Raw genomic sequence first — 15,849 nt, 5'->3', positions numbered from 1 at the left:
TGTTCACTATAATTAATAATATCTTTTGCTAGAGTCAAGAAAATGGAGTTCCTTAATCAGACCGACAAAACATTGTCAGTTGCAATTTTTTTTAAAGCTTGTGTTTCTAACTGGGTGTGAAATTTTTGCAAGAGAAATTTGCATATAAAAATTCTTGTGCTATTTAAAAATGTGCAAAATGAGAAGTGAAAAGATGTTGAACATTAAATGGCCATAACCTCCCTTATCCTCCTGCCCTGAAGCCTGATTAATATGACTTCAGTGGGGATGCTTTAAGCTAATATGTAGTAAATTGTTCTTCCTGTTGTAAATCTGTCATTTTGTTTTTGTTTCAGGCTTGCAAACTGTTTTAGTTCATCATGAGTCTGGAACAACTGCTGTCTCTGCTACTGCGACAGGATACCAGCAGTCTCATCTCAGTGCAGCTGAAGTGAATATACCGGTACTTTGAAGTATAATTTATTCTTTGCTTTTCCCAGAGTGCCCTAATGGTGGTTGCCCTATATATTCATTTCCTTGCTACATCACCCTTAATTAGATTTCAAAAAATAGTAGCCTAAACCTTCATTAGCATTTTTGCAAGGCAGAACCATGTCATTCTATTTGTATAATATTCCCATTTGTTTTATTTTTTCTCTATTCTTAGTTATTTACCTACATTAAACATAGCTGTTTTTCTTTTCACAATCTAGATAAGAGACTTATAAAGAATTTTCATAAATTGTTTCACTGAATTTTCTTTGCTACAGGGTGTTTTATGTACAGGAAGTCCCCAATTTAAAAACAGGTTGTGTTCCAAAAGTTCATTTTTAAGTCAGTTGTTTGGAAACTGGAATACATTTTCTAATAGAAACAGTGTTATAAATGGTACAACAAGAAGTCCTGTGGCACCATATAGACTAACAGATATCTTGGAGAGCATAAGCTTCTTCTTCAAGTGTCCCCGTGGGTGCTCCACATTACGTGTCGGGCTCGCCCGGCGCCACAGATCGGATCTTCCAAGCAGTTTCTGCCGGACCGCGCATGCGCCGGTGCGCGCTGCTCCCTTGCGCGCTCCTGGCCACGTGCGCGATCCGGTCCCCGCCAGTTCCTCTTAACCGCCGTCGGCTGCAGACGGAATCTGACTAGGCTATGGCCAAGTTAGCGTATTCAATGGTTTTAACTGTTTTTCTTTAAAGTTTTCAAGTTCTTAGGCTACTGTTAAGTTAGCCAGTTGTTATTTTCAAAAAAAAAGAAACAACAAGCGGGACGGCATTCAGTCCAGTCCTAGTAACAAGCGGAGCCGGAGGCCAGGAGCCTAGGGCCATTAGCCCTCCTGCCGTGGCAGGCTATCAGAGAGGGGGAAAACAGCACAGAGAAGGTGCTAAGTACCCCATTAACAACTGAAAGACTCACCAACAATGTCCTATTCAGGATTCAAGGAATGTGAGTCTTGCCGAGAGGCAATGCTAGCGTCTGATGGGCACAGTCACTGCATAAGGTGCCTGGGGGAGTCCCATGTCACGCAGAAATGCTCCTTCTGTGCAAAATTAACAGCCAGAGCAAGGAAGGAAAGGGAGATGCGGCTTGAAATGCTGCTCTTTGACAAGGCCCTCTAGCCAGACGTGCTGGAGCGGCCGCAGCAGGAGGGACCCTCTGGGGCCCATAAAAGGGAAAGCCGCCTCCCTCACCCCATCAGCGCAAAAACGGAGGAAAATCTCCCCAGCCCGATCCCTGCCGGCAGCAACAGCGAGCGGGACGGGAGGAGCGCACAGCCCCAGCCGCAGCAACAGCTGATCGGCGGCGGCACGGAGAGCCACGTGGAGGTGGCTCAGCCTCTGATAATCAAACAGCCGCCCCGCACCGCAGGCAGGGCAGCAGCTAAACAAGCGCCGGTACCGGCGGCACCGCAAGCAGCGGCACCGACCCCGGGGAACCGGCGGTGCAGAGCGCGCAGGCACGCAGCCTGCAGGCACCAAAGGACACTGCCCGTGCGGCACCGCCCATAAGCATGCCGAGCACGGCGCGGACGGGGCTGAGATCCCCTACACGTCAGGGGGCGGAGCTACTCCCTCAAGGGAGGGGGAAGGCTGCACACAAAACAAGGCACTGCAGCCCCTCTTCAGACGGGGCTGCAGAGTTGCTTTCTCTCAGCCCTCTGCTCATGCTGCAGACTCCGACTAGGAGGCAGGGGTCCCCCCTAGCCTACCTGGAGCCCCCGTCTCCATTTTTACAACCAGCCTCGCCCTGGCTGGGACCACCTTCACCCTTCCTGGGGTTTGAGCTGCTGGAGTACTATCACAAATCGCTCTCTCCAGTTTCCCAGGTCTCTCGACGATCTCGCTCCCCCAGACGCAGAGGGTATGCACCAAGGGAGTGGTCTAGGTCACCTTCCCAAGAGCAGTGCCCGTGCTGCCACGGTCGCCCCTATCATGCGGGGCATAGACACCACCGGCAGTCTACCAGGGAAAGATCCCCACAGACGGTCCCGTATCCCCGAGGGCCATTGCGAACGGGGACAGAGACTCAAGTATCTCAGGGGGAACTGGTTTTGGAACCCCGAGATTTTTCCCTTGCAAGCTTCCAGCAAGCGGATGTACCATCACCAACAGGAACCGGAAGGGTCCAGAGAGGCGTACCCTAGTGGTTCCTCGCTCTCCTCCCCGGACGAGGCTACGGCCCCGGGGGATGTCCATCCTCCGGACGATCTCAAACAGTTCCAAGAGCTGTTTTACGAGGGTGGCCTTGATGCAAGGCATCCAGACAGCAAAGGTGCAAGAGAAACACCATAAGCTCCTCAAAAATCTGAGACCTCCGGCCTCCTCCAAAATAGCAATACCGCTTGATGATGCAATCTTGGAGTCCACCACTATGATATGGCAGACTCCTGCAACTATTCCGCCTGTCCACAAGAGAGCGGATTTAAAAAAAAAAAAAAAAAATACTTAGTGCCGACAAAGGGCATGGAGTTCCTGTTAAGCCACCCACAACCAAATTCCTTGGTGGTGGAGTCGTCGCAACACGGGGGAACAGACAAACATGCCAAGAAGCTAGAGCTGTTCGGCAGAAAGGCCTACTCCTCCTCCACTCTACTGTTGCGAATGGCAAATTACGCAGCGCATCTAGCGAACCATAATTTCGACAACCACACTAGGTTAACCTCCCTCATGGACTCGCTTCCAGAGGGCAAGAAACCAGTGCTCAAGGCCATCATGCAAGAAGGCTACGCAGCCTCGAGGACGGGAGTTCAGATCGCCCTGGATGTTGCGGACACAGCAGCACGCTCCACAGCTACGGCAGTGGTGATGCGAAGGGAGTCCTGGCTCCAGACTCCGGGTATACCGAGGGCCTGCAGACAAAGATAGTCGATCTTCCCTTCGACTCACAGAAGCTGTTTGCTGAATTAACTGACTCGGTCCTTCATTCCAGTAAAGATTCAAGAGCCACACGTAGGACCCTGGGGATTTACACCCCTCCACACAGAAAGAAAAAGTACTACCCTCAACAAAGACGGTACCAGTACCAGCAACAGCGCCCCCAGTATCACAGGGGTTACGAGCAAGGGTGACATCAACAGCACCAGCAGTACAGAACTCCCAGGCGACGTTCCCAACAGAGCCGTGCGTCCTCGGGGCGGGGCCAAAGGCCACAAGTTTGACACACAGATCCAGGGCTGCGCCATCACTACCATTGCACAAGGTCATCCGAAGCGGTTATTCCACCATCGCCTCCGACCATTCTATAACCAGTGGCAAAGGATCACCACAGACAAATGGGTGCTGGAGATCATAGCCACGGGGTACGCCATCCCCTTCCAGTCGCTCCCACCGCCATGACCTCCACCCAAGCCCCACCTCCAGGAGGCCTCCCACGTAGCGAGGCTCAAGCAGGAGGTAGACCATCTCATGCTCATAGGGGCAGTGGAAAGAGTGCCGGAGCAACTGCAAGGGAGAGGGTTCTACTCGAGGTACTTCCTCACGGGGAAAAAGACAGGAGGCTGGAGGTCCATCTTAGATCTTTGAGGCCTCAACCGGTACCTGCGCAAGCAACGCTTTCGGATGATCACAATCACCTCCATCCTTATGGCACTAGAGGATGGAGATTGGTTCGCAGCCCTCGACTTACAAGACACGTATTTTCACATAACTATTCATCCGGCTCACCTACGATTCCTCTGGTTTTCACAGTAGGCAAAGAACATTTTCAATACAAGGTCCTACCGTTTGGCCTCTCCTCGGCCCCCAGAGTCTTCACGAAGACCTTGGCAGTGGTGTCAGCCTACCTGCACAGACAGGGGGTATTTATATTCCAGTATCTGGATGACTGCCTACTCAAAGGGGCCTCGAAGGAGGAGGTACTACGCATGATATGCGTCACAGCAGGCACGTTCTCTTCGCTCGGCCTGGTTATCAATCTGACAAAATCAAAGATAGACCCCACACAGGACATAGAGTTCGTAGGGGCACGCATAAATTCTATTACAGCGAGAGCGTATCTACCAGAGACTCGCTTTCGGGCCATCGGCTCCCTCGTGCAAGTCTTCACCTTCAGCCCTACGGTGCCGGTTCTGACGTGCTTACAGCTGCTGGGCCACATGGCAGCAGCGACGTTCGTAGAACAGAAAGCCAGGTTACACATGCGCAGCATGCAGCACTGGCTGGCGAGCGTATACAAACCGGCAGCACACACCGTTCACAGGGTGGCGTCGCCCTCAACAGAGGTGCGCAAATCCCTGCAATGGTGGGTAAACCCCGAGAACCTGCTAACAGGGGTACCCTTCCACCAACCACACATATTGGTTTTTCTTACTACAGATGCCTCCCTCATAGGGTGGGGAGCACACGTGGGCGAAGAGGTGATGCAAGGGCTGTGGTCCTCCACGGAGCAGTCACTGCACATAAATATACTGGAGCTCAGAGCAGTGTTCAACGCCTGCAGACACTTTCGAGACCATATAAAAGGCAAAGTAGTCGGGATCAGTACAGACAATACCTCCACCATGTTTTATATAAATCGGCAAGGAGGAGCTTGGTGCCGTGCCTTATGTGCGGAAGCAGTCCGGTTGTGGAACTGCTGCATCGCCAACAATATAACCTTGAAAGCCTCGTACTTACCAGGCACTCACAATGTGAAGGCAGACCAGCTGAGCAGGCGTTTCGCACTCACGCACGAGTGGCAGATCCATCCCGATCTGCTGCGACCGATTTTTCACGCATGGGGTTTTTCCCCAGATAGACCTGTTGGCTACTCAGTACAACAAGAAGTGCCCACGATTCTGCTCCAGGGCAGGACTGGGACGGGGGTCCCTGAGGGACGCTTTTGCGATCTCATGGAGGGGCCCCCTGCTTTACGCTTTCCCTCCCACAGTGCTCATCCACAAAGTGTTGCAGAAAGCCAGGAGGGAAGGAGCCCGAATGATCCTGATAGTCCCAACGTGGGATCGACAGCAATGGTTCCCCCTACTCCTGCGCATGTCGGACCGTCCACCAATGCCCCTTCCTGTGGCACCGGATCTGCTCACGCAAGCCCAGGGGTCCATAGTGCATCCGCACCCCCAAGGCCTGCGACTACAAACGTGGTTAATCCATGGCTTAGCTCCCTAGAGAGCACATGTACGGAGGAAGTGCAGCAAGTCCTAGAAAGTAGCAGGAGGACTTCCACCAGGAAGACCTATAAGCAGAAATGGACTCGCTTTACGGCATGGTGTTCTACCAAACAGCTAGCCCCCCTTTCGGTGCCTATACCTGTGATATTAGAGTATTTATTGGACCTCAAGAGAGGAGGAGACTCACTATCCTCGTTAAAGGTCCACCTTGCCGCCATTTTGGTGTTCAGACACGAAGAGGAAGGGCACACGGTGTTCGCCCATCCCATGGTTACCAGGTTCCTCAAAGGGCTGGTAAACCTATACCCCCCTCAGAAACCGCTTCCACCTTCGTGGAACTTGGACCTGGTGCTTAATGCGAAAACGGGACCACCGTTCGAGCCTTTGGCCACGGTTTCCCTCCGCCTCCTTATGATAAAGACGACCTTTCTTCTCGCAATCACGTCAGCTTGCAGGGTGAGCGAGCTTGCGGCAGTTATGGCAACGCCACCCTGCGCTGTTTTTTCCAAGGAGGCGGTAACCATACGGCTGCATCCAGCCTTTGTTCCTAAAGTTTCTTCTGAGTTTCATACTAACGAACCTATCGTTTACTCTCGTTTTATCCAAAGCCTCATAACTCTAACAAAGAGGCGCGCCTACACCTCCTGGACGTGAGGAGGCGCTAGCTTTCTATATAGACAGGACCAAGTCCTTCCGGAGAACGGATAGACTCCTAGTCTCTCTCACTCCCAAATCGAAAGGAGAATGTCTCTCTTCGCAGAGAATCTCGAAACACATCGTATCTTGCATAAAAATGTGCTACGAACTCAAAAAGACTCCTTTACTGGCCATGCCCAGGGCTCATTCCACTAGGGCGGTGGCGGCATCAACAGCCTTTTTTCAAGGGCGTTGCGCTAAAAGACATTTGCAGAGCGGTGACCTGGTCATCCTGTGACACCTTCGCCAAACATTACGCCCTTCACAGGGTATTCCAAGAGGATACCCGTCTCTCGGCAGCGGTCCTCTCGGGGACAAGCTGCACATAATCCGATTACCCACCTCCTATCTTGGGTTACTGCTGGGTAGTCACCTATTGTGGAGCACCCACGGGGACACTCGAAGAAGAAAGAAAGGTTACTCACCGTAGTAACGGTGGTTCTTCGAGATGTGTCCCCGTGGGTGCTCCACTACCCGCCCATCCTCCCCGCTCCGGATCTCTGTTTAGTGTTTTGCAGGAGCATCCGAGGCGGTTGGTCAAGGAACTGGCGGGGACCGGATCGCACACGTGGCCAGGAGCGCCCAAGGGAGCAGCGCGCACCGGCGCATGCGCGGTCCGGCAGAAACTGCTTGGAAGATCCAATCTGCGGCACCGGGCGAGCCCGACACCTAATGTGGAGCACCCACGGGGACACATCTCGAAGAACCACCGTTACTACAGTGAGTAACCTTTTTTTTCGTGGCCAAAGGCCCACTTTGTCAGAAGCATGAGTCAGGGGGTTTGAAGAGGGAGTTTCAGTCAGGGGCAGGGCCAGGACCAGAGCTGACAATGGGCCACATCCACCCTGATTGAATAGACCTTGTCATCTCTGGCCGTCCCCTTGACCGAGACTCCCTCTTTAACGCGCCAACTCATGCCTCTGGCAAAATGAGTCTTTGCCCACGAAAGCTTATGTTCCAAAATATTTGATAATTTGTAAGGTGCCATAGCACTTCTTATTGTTTTTGAAGGTACAGACTAACTTGGCTACCTCTGATACCTATAAATGGTAGCTATGTTTCTGGGGTAGCCCACAAAAGCCTATTTGACCTATATACTTAAAATACTTTATTTAACCTTGAGTACTAGTGTTTGAGGACAGACAGACTTAATTAGAGGAGGATGAGGAGGTAGGTAGAGATTCTTGAAGGGGACTTCTGGGCATACCCCACTTGCCACTCTCCTACCCCTCAACCCCCACCACCCGTGGACTCTGCACTGGCTCATGTGGTCAGCTCTTTCTTCCCCACCTCCACCCCACTACTTTCCCCTGGCACACTATTCCCAGCTCCCGCTCACGAGTGCAGGCCCGAGAACTCTGGAGGAGAGAAGCAGCTCTTGCCCCTTCAGAGTGCTACTTCTCTTTAGCCGTGGTTGCGTGAATGCCTCCTGTGGAATCCTCTGGCCAAGCACTTGCCATGGCCTGTGTCTCATGCCTGTTCTCCTTCACCTGCAGGTGAGCATTTGTTTGTATGGGTGGATGTTCATAAGTTGGATGTTTGTAATTTGTTGAGTGCCTGTACTTGGTGACAGGTTGTCCTTCCATAATGCAACCATTTGTTTGATACAACTGCCATTAGGAAAACAAATATATTTAGGATTTAGTTTTAAAATGGAGCAGAAGGTTTCAGCCTATGCAACTCTGACACACTGATGTTTGTCACACTGTATCTCTATAGTCTTACTTGACTTGTCTGTTAGAACCAGGAAGTTATTATTTATATAGGACTATCCATGTTCTAGCTGGGGGATGTACATAGCCATATCAAAAGTCATAGTACCTGACTTGAAATGCTTAACTAAGTAGATATTTTGCAAACACAGGGAAGGGTAGCAGCAAAAAGCAGCCTCTATAGCTAAGTCTCACATAAATTAATGACTTAATTTTTGAAAAATCATGTATTTTTAAATTGGAGAAGGCAGAGTGATGAGCGTTTTCTCATGGAGTGAACTAAGATTTGTACACAGCAAGTTATTGGCTTACAAAAAACAAATCCAAACAAACAAAAAGAACCCTGATCATGTATTGCTTGTCTTGGCGCTTGTGTCAAATAGATTTATAGTGTCAGAACTTTGCTAAAAAATGTCTAAGTGTTTCTTTAAAACCCGTTGAGGGTGGAAACTTATGTAGTATTCAAGCAAAATGCTTGGGAGACAGATGTTAACATAGCTGATAACAAATACATTCTGACACCAGTCGTGTGAGTTCCTCCCAACTTTGTCAGTATGCTCCAGGTCTGCTCTGGAGGTGAGATCTTTTAGAAGGGAGAGGATAATCAGAATTGCCATACAGGCCTTGGCTTTGCATTGAGAATGTCAGCAAGGATCCCAGTTAGTTCCAGCTGGAAAGTCATTTTGCATCACCTGGGCATGTGTCCAAACAGGATTTAGACTGAAACCACCTCTTCAATGCCATCCAGTGATACTAGGTTTTTGTTTTTGTTTTTGTTTTTGTTTTGAAGGGAGTCCACTGTTACGCAGTACTAGATTTAAATTGACATAGAGGGTTAATTGGTCTGTATCTCTTTTCCCACTGACCTATTCAGCCCCTCTTGTGTTGTTCTGGTCAAAACAAAAGAGTAAAGTAGCACTTTAAAGAAAAACAAAATAGTTTATTAGGTGAGCTTTCGTGGGACAGACCCACTTCTTGGTGTAGGGAAGATGGTGTAGGGAAGAGGGGTTTAGATTTATTAGGAACTGGGGACACTTTTGGGGTAGGGGGAGCCTATACAGGAATGATGGGCTCCACCTAAATCAAGGTGGATCCAGACTGCTGGCATTAAACATTAAAAAGGTCATAGAGCAGTTTTTAAACTAAGAGGTGGGGGAAAGCCGATTGGTGCGGGGGAGCACCTGGATCGGACGGAGACTTCTCTTACACGAGGCTCCATAGACAGGGATTCCCTAGAAGTTAGTCAGATAGGGAACGTGGGAAATAATATATGGGCAAGAACAGATGTGAAACAATCGTGCATAAAAAAATCCAACGCATCTGTGAAAGGCGGACATATAAATAGTGGTAGTTTTCTAACATGCTTTTACACTAATGCTAGGAGTCTGTCTAATAAGATGGGTGAACTGGAGTACCTCATATCAAAGGAGGAAGTTGACATAATAGGCATCTCAGAAACATGGTGGAATGAGGAAAATCAGTGGGACACTATCATACCGGGATATAAATTATATCGGAAAGACAGAACAGGTCGTGCGGGTGGCGGAGTGGTACTATATGTGAAGGATAATATAGAATCAAATGAAGTAAAAATCCTAAAGGAATCAAAATGTGCCATAGAATCATTATGGATAACAATTCATTCCTCTAATATGAATATGGCATTAGGAATATATTACCGACCACCTAACCAGGACAGTGATAGTGATGCTGAAATGTTAAGGGAGATTAGAGAGGCTATCAAAATAAAAAACACAGTAATAATAGGAGATTTCAATTATCCCCATATTGATTGGGTGCATGTCACCTCAGGACGGGATTCAGAGATTAAATTTCTTGATGCCTTAAATGACTGCTTCTTGGAGCAGCTAGTACAGGAACCCACAAGGGGAGAGTCGATTCTCGATCTAGTCTTGACTGGAACGCAGGATCTGGTCCAAGAGGTAACTGTTACTGGACCGCTTGGAAATAGTGACCACAATATAATAACTTTTAATATTCCTGTGTTGGGAAGAACACCGCAGCGGTCAAACACTCTGGCATTTAATTTCAAAAAGGGGAATTACACTAAAATGAGGAAGCTAGTTAAACAGAAACTAAAAGGTAGAGTAATTAAACTAAAATCCCTGGAAGCTGCATGGAAACTGTTTAAAGACACCATACTAGAGGCCCAACTTAAATGTATACCCCAAATAAAAAAACACAGTAAGAAACCTAACAAAGAACCACCATGGCTAAACAGCCATGTTAAAAAGGCAGTGAGAGAGAAAAGGGCAGCTTTTAAAAAGTGGAAGTCAAATCCTAGTGAGGAAAATAGAAAGGAACATAAACACTCCCAAATTAACTGTCATAATGTAGTAAGAAAAGCCAAAAAAGAGTTTGAGGAACAGCTAGCCAAAAATTCAAAAAACAATAGTAAAATGTTTTTTAAATACATTAGAAGCAGGAAGCCTGCTAAAAAAGCAGTGGGGCCCTTGGATGATAAAGATATAAAAGGAGCGATCAAGGAAGACAGTGCCATTGCGGAGCGATTAAATGATTTCTTTGCTTCAGTCTTCACGGCTGAAGATGTTACAGAGGTTCCTAAATCTGAGCCAGCCTTTTTAGGCGACAAATCTGAGGAACTCACTCAGATTGAAGTGACATTAGAGGAGGTTTTGGAATTAATTGATAAGCTGAATAGTAACAAGTCTCCAGGACCAGACGGCATTCACCCAAGGGTTCTGAAAGAACTCAAATGTGAAATTGCGGAGTTATTAACAGTGGTTTGTAACCTATCCTTTAAATCCACTTTGGTACCAAATGACTGGAAGACGGCCAATATAACACCAATATTTAAAAAAGGCTCTAGAGGAGATCCTGGCAATTATAGACCGATAAGTTTAACATCAGTACCAGGCAAATTAGTAGAAACACTAGTAAAGAGTAAAATTGCAAGGCACATAGAAGAGCACGAATTGTTGGGCAAAAGTCAGCATGGTTTCTGCAGAGGGAAGTCGTGTCTGTCTAATCTATTAGAATTCTTTGAAGGGGTTAATAAACATGCGGACAAGGGGCACCCAGTGGACATGATATACCTAGATTTCCAGAAAGCCTTTGACACGGTCCCACACCAAAGGCTTTTATGTAAATTAGGTGGTCATGGGATAGGAGGAAAGGTCCTTTCATGGATCGGGAATTGGTTAAAAGACAGAAAACAAAGGGTTGGAATAAATGGTAAATTTTCACAATGGAGGGGGGTAACTAGTGGTGTTCCCCAGGGGTCAGTCCTGGGACCGATCCTGTTCAACTTGTTCATCAATGATCTAGAAAATGAGGTAAGCAGTGAGGTGGCAAAGTTTGCAGATGACACCAAGTTGTTCAGGACAGTCAAAAGCAAAAGGGATTGTGAAGAACTACAAAAAGATCTCAGCAAACTGAGTGATTGGGCAGCAAAATGGCAAATGAAATTTAATGTGGGTAAGTGTAAGGTAATGCATATTGGAAAAAATAACCCAAATTACACGTACTACATGATGGGGTCAAATTTAGCTACGACAGATCAGGAAAGGGATCTTGGAGTTATAGTGGATAGTTCTCTGAAGACATCCACGCAGTGTGCAGCGGCAGTTAGTAAGGCAAATAGGATGTTAGGAATTATTAAAAAAGGGATCGATAATAAGACAAAAGATATCATACTTCCCCTATATAAAACTATGGTACGCCCACATCTCGAGTACTGCGTGCAGATGTGGTCTCCTCACCTCAAAAAAGATATATTGGCATTAGAAAAGGTTCAGAAAAGGGCGACTAAGATGATTAGGGGCTTGGAAAGGGTCCCATATGGGGAGAGGCTAGAGAGACTGGGACTTTTCAGTTTGGAAAAGAGGCGATTGAGGGGCGATATGATAGAGGTATATAAAATCATGAATGGTGTGGAGAAAGTGAATATAGAAAAATTATTTACCTTTTCCCATAATACAAGAACTAGGGGACACCAAATGAAATTGATGGGTAGTAGGTTCAAAACTAATAAAAGGAAATTTTTCTTCACACAGCGCACAGTCAACCTGTGGAACTCCTTGCCCGAGGAGGCTGTGAAGGCCAGGACTCTATTAGGGTTTAAAAAAGAGCTTGATAAATTTTTGCAGGTTAGGTCCATAAATGGCTATTAGCCAGGGATAAAGTATGGTGCCCTAGCCTTCATAACAAGGGCAGGAGATGGATGGCAGGAGATAAATCACTTGATCATTGTCTTCTGTTCTCCTTCTCTGGGGCACCTGGCATTGGCCACCGTCAGCAGATGGGGTGCTGGGCTTGATGGACCTTTGGTCTGACCCAGTATGGCCATTCTTATGTTCTTATGTTCTTCAGACCATAGCCATACCAGAACAGACTCAATATTTAAGGCACAGAGAACCAAAAACAGTAATCAAGGTTGACAAATCAGAAAAAAAATTATCATATCATAGAATCATATCATAGAACACTAGGACCGGAAGGGGCCTCGAGAGGCCATCGAGTCCAGTCCCCTGCTCCGACGGCAGGACCGACCACTATCTACACCATCCCTGATAGACATCTATCTAATGTGTTCTTAAATATCTCCAGCGAGGGAGATTCCACAACCTCCCTTGGCAACTTATTCCAGTACTTGACCACCCTGACAGTTAGGAACTTTTTCCTAATGTCCAACCTAAACTTCCCTTGCTGCTGTTTAAGTCCATTGCCTCTTGTTCTCTCCTCAGAGGCCAAGAAGAACAAGTTTTCTCCCTCCTCCTTATGACACCCTTTAAGATATCTGAAAACTGCTATCATGTCCCGCCTCAGTCTTCTCTTTTCCAAGCTAAACAAGCCCAATTCTTTCAGCCTTTCTTCATAAGTCATGTTCTCCAGACCTTTTATCATTCTAGTTGCTCTTCTCTGGACCTTCTCTAATTTCTCCACATCTTTCTTGAATTGGGGTGCCCAGAACTGGACACAATATTCCAGCTGAGGTCTAACCAGCGCAGAGTAGAGCGGTAGAATGATTTCTCGTGTCTTGTTCACAACACACCTGCTAATGCATCCCAGAATCATGTTTGCTTTTTTTGCAACAGCATCACACTGTTGACTCATATTTAACTTGTGATCTACTTGTGATCTACAACGTGAGCAAATCAGAGAGTAGAGGGGCGGGGCAGGGAGGTCAAGAATTAGATTAAGCCAAGTATTCAAAAGAGCCCCTAAAATGACCCAGAAAATTCGCATCGTGGTTCAAACCACATTAATGCGTCAAACTTGAATATAAAAGAGAGTTCAGCAGCCTCTTTTTCAAGACTGTTGTGAAAATTCCTCTTCAGTAAGATTCAGACTTTCAGGTCATTAACAGAATGGCCCACTCCATTAAAATGTTGGCTGACCGGTTTGTGGATCAGGAGTGTTGTTATGTCTGTTTTGTGTCCATTAACTCTTTGTCTAAGAGAGTTTGAACTCTGTCCAATATACAGAATATCTGGGCATTTGTTGGCACATGATGGCATATATGATGTTAGTTGAGGACTATGAGAATGTGCCTGTGATTCTGTGAATAACCCGGTTAGGTCCAGTGTTGGTATCTCCAGAATAGATGTGGACAATATTCCTTCAAATGTTACCTTATTAAGCCAAAAAAAAATTACCATATATTTCATCATTTCAACATCAAACATCAGGTAGACAATCTCGGAGATGGACAGATACCTAGAAATAGTGACTTACTAGAATTTGTCTTCATGAGTTTGGAAAACTCTGTGTTTTTCCCCAAAATATGAAGGGCTGATATCTTGGGCTATGCTTTTGATAAAACACCCCCTCAAAATTACTCCAGAGAGCTCTGAAGTACCAGGTTTTGGCTTTCGTTTATTATGAATTTAAGATATGGCAGAAACCTGTATTTTACAAAAGCAAAGATTGGTTGCAGAGCCAATTTCTGGTACTCGCACACACGTATCGGTAATTTAAATGATAGAAAATACAGGTTTGTTTGCTCATTCCTGTTGCAACGAAAACATGTCTAAGAAAGCTGGCATGTCTTAAAAATTCTTAAAAGCAAGAAAAGTCAACTCAAGTATCTGTTAAGTGCTATGCTAATTAAGATATCATGACTGACAGTTCTCTCTTTAAATATCCAAGCGTTTATTGTGTACAGCATCCCATCTACATAGAGCAAAACAATTTAAGTTGTTGGGTTGAGTTGGGATATAATACTAGCTTCCTCTGAAAAGGCTGCTGTGCATTTTTCCTGCATAACCTGAAATCTTTGAGTTCAATGATTAAGCCAGATCTTGACTACAATTTTGTACAATGGTTATGCAAGTAATTGTGGGATGATTTTATTTAATTTATTGATTTCTGTGGATAATTTATATGTAATTCTGAAATGGAAATGTGGAAGGACAAAAAGAAATTCAGCAGATAGGCTTACAACCTATTGAAACTTGCAACATCAAGCCTCCAAAATGTCTCTGGTGATCTAATAAGCCCTACACATTTATGTCAGTCATCACAAATTAATTCTTCCATGCCCTTAATGCATAGGCCTATCCTCTTTGTCTTGCCCTTTTGGGAATAATGCAGAATGCTTTGTGTGCATTGTGTACTTCTGCATACAGATAGTTAACTGCATCTATATCTTTATCCTTGAAGGTTTTCTGTTATGTAATCTCCACTTCTGTTGTTGTCTATTTACACATCTGGGTAATCCTCTGTTTCCAACATAGAAGAGTAACTTTTTTGTTTTGCATTAACTGCATGTTACCACAACTGATCACAACTGATCTATAATCTGCATTATTCCTTTCAGTATGAACCTCTTCTCCCTGTTTCTGCTACTATTGAGCTGATACTTGTAGAAGATGTGAAAGTGAGTCCTAGTGATGTTACAATCTACAATCACCCGGATGTCAAGGTAAAAAATCTTTGTGTATATTTTAATTTCTATCTGGGATAAGGTGAAGTGTCACAAATGTTGCGAGAGTGTTTTGCAGTTTTGGCAATGTTCTAAGAAGATGTAAGCTGTTTTTCCTTTTTGCAGGCAGAGCTGCTCATCAAAGAGGGTTCTGGGTATTTTTTCATCAACACAAGTGTTATAAATGTTGTAAAAGTGGCTTATCAAGAAGCTCAAGGCATTGCTTTGGTAAGTAGAATAATACTTTAGAGTGTGTTAATGATCTTCGTATGTTAATCTCGTTGTTCAGTGCGTCTTTTTCCTATGGTGAGAGAGAACTTGTCCATAAGAGTACTATTAACAAATTATACAGAGAAGAGACACACTCAACAGATTATAAAAATCCTTTGATTTTTATTACACCATATTTGACAGCAAGATCTAGTGGTTAACTTCTTGCACTCTTTACAGTCAAGATCTCTGAGCAGTGACTATAGATGGCCCATCATTTTGGTGAGGAAAAAGCAGGGGAGTTTACTTACTTTTGCATGGTAAGGACTTAAGAAAAAAAATCAACATTTGGCAGTAAATGCTTTTTCTAGGTAAAGTGTTTTAGGAGTTTTCAAATGATCATCTCTGATTGTGGAAGATATTCCAAGTATTTTATTAGTGCTAATTTGTTGTTCCTACTGTGGCAGGTCTCTTTCTACACCATACGTGGCTCAACTAGTAGGAGCACTTTTGTCATTTAAAACAAACAAAAAAAAAAGCAAATCTGCCATATTTAAATGTGTGTAGTTGAAGTTTAAACTCTGTCCTTTGAGAGAGCTCTTCTGAGACTTTTTGTAATGCTTCTTTTTGTTGTCTAAATCTGAGATTTGCAAATGTGCTCGGTACTGGCCTAACTTTTGCTCTAAGGGAAGTCAGTGGCAGTTTGACTTAAATGGAAGCAGCGTTAGGCCAGCTCTGAG

General features: G+C 45.7%; 1 protein-coding gene across 1 annotated transcript in view; it reads left to right on the top strand.

Annotated features, from left to right (window-relative positions):
- NUP210 (nucleoporin 210) overlaps nucleotides 1–15,849 on the top strand; it is a 170,168-nt gene that overhangs the window by 77,741 nt on the left and 76,578 nt on the right. Inside the window, exons 18-20 of the mRNA XM_075005043.1 lie at nucleotides 336–442; nucleotides 14,795–14,899; nucleotides 15,026–15,127. Coding sequence (XP_074861144.1) covers nucleotides 336–442; nucleotides 14,795–14,899; nucleotides 15,026–15,127 — 314 coding nt within the window. The remainder of the gene's footprint in view (nucleotides 1–335; nucleotides 443–14,794; nucleotides 14,900–15,025; nucleotides 15,128–15,849) is intronic.

The sequence above is a fragment of the Carettochelys insculpta genome, chromosome 11 (genome assembly GCF_033958435.1).
Source record: "Carettochelys insculpta isolate YL-2023 chromosome 11, ASM3395843v1, whole genome shotgun sequence".
NCBI lineage: Eukaryota > Metazoa > Chordata > Testudines > Carettochelyidae > Carettochelys > Carettochelys insculpta.
The sequence above is the reverse complement of the archived record's forward strand: the minus strand, read 5'-3'. Positions and strand labels throughout refer to the sequence as shown.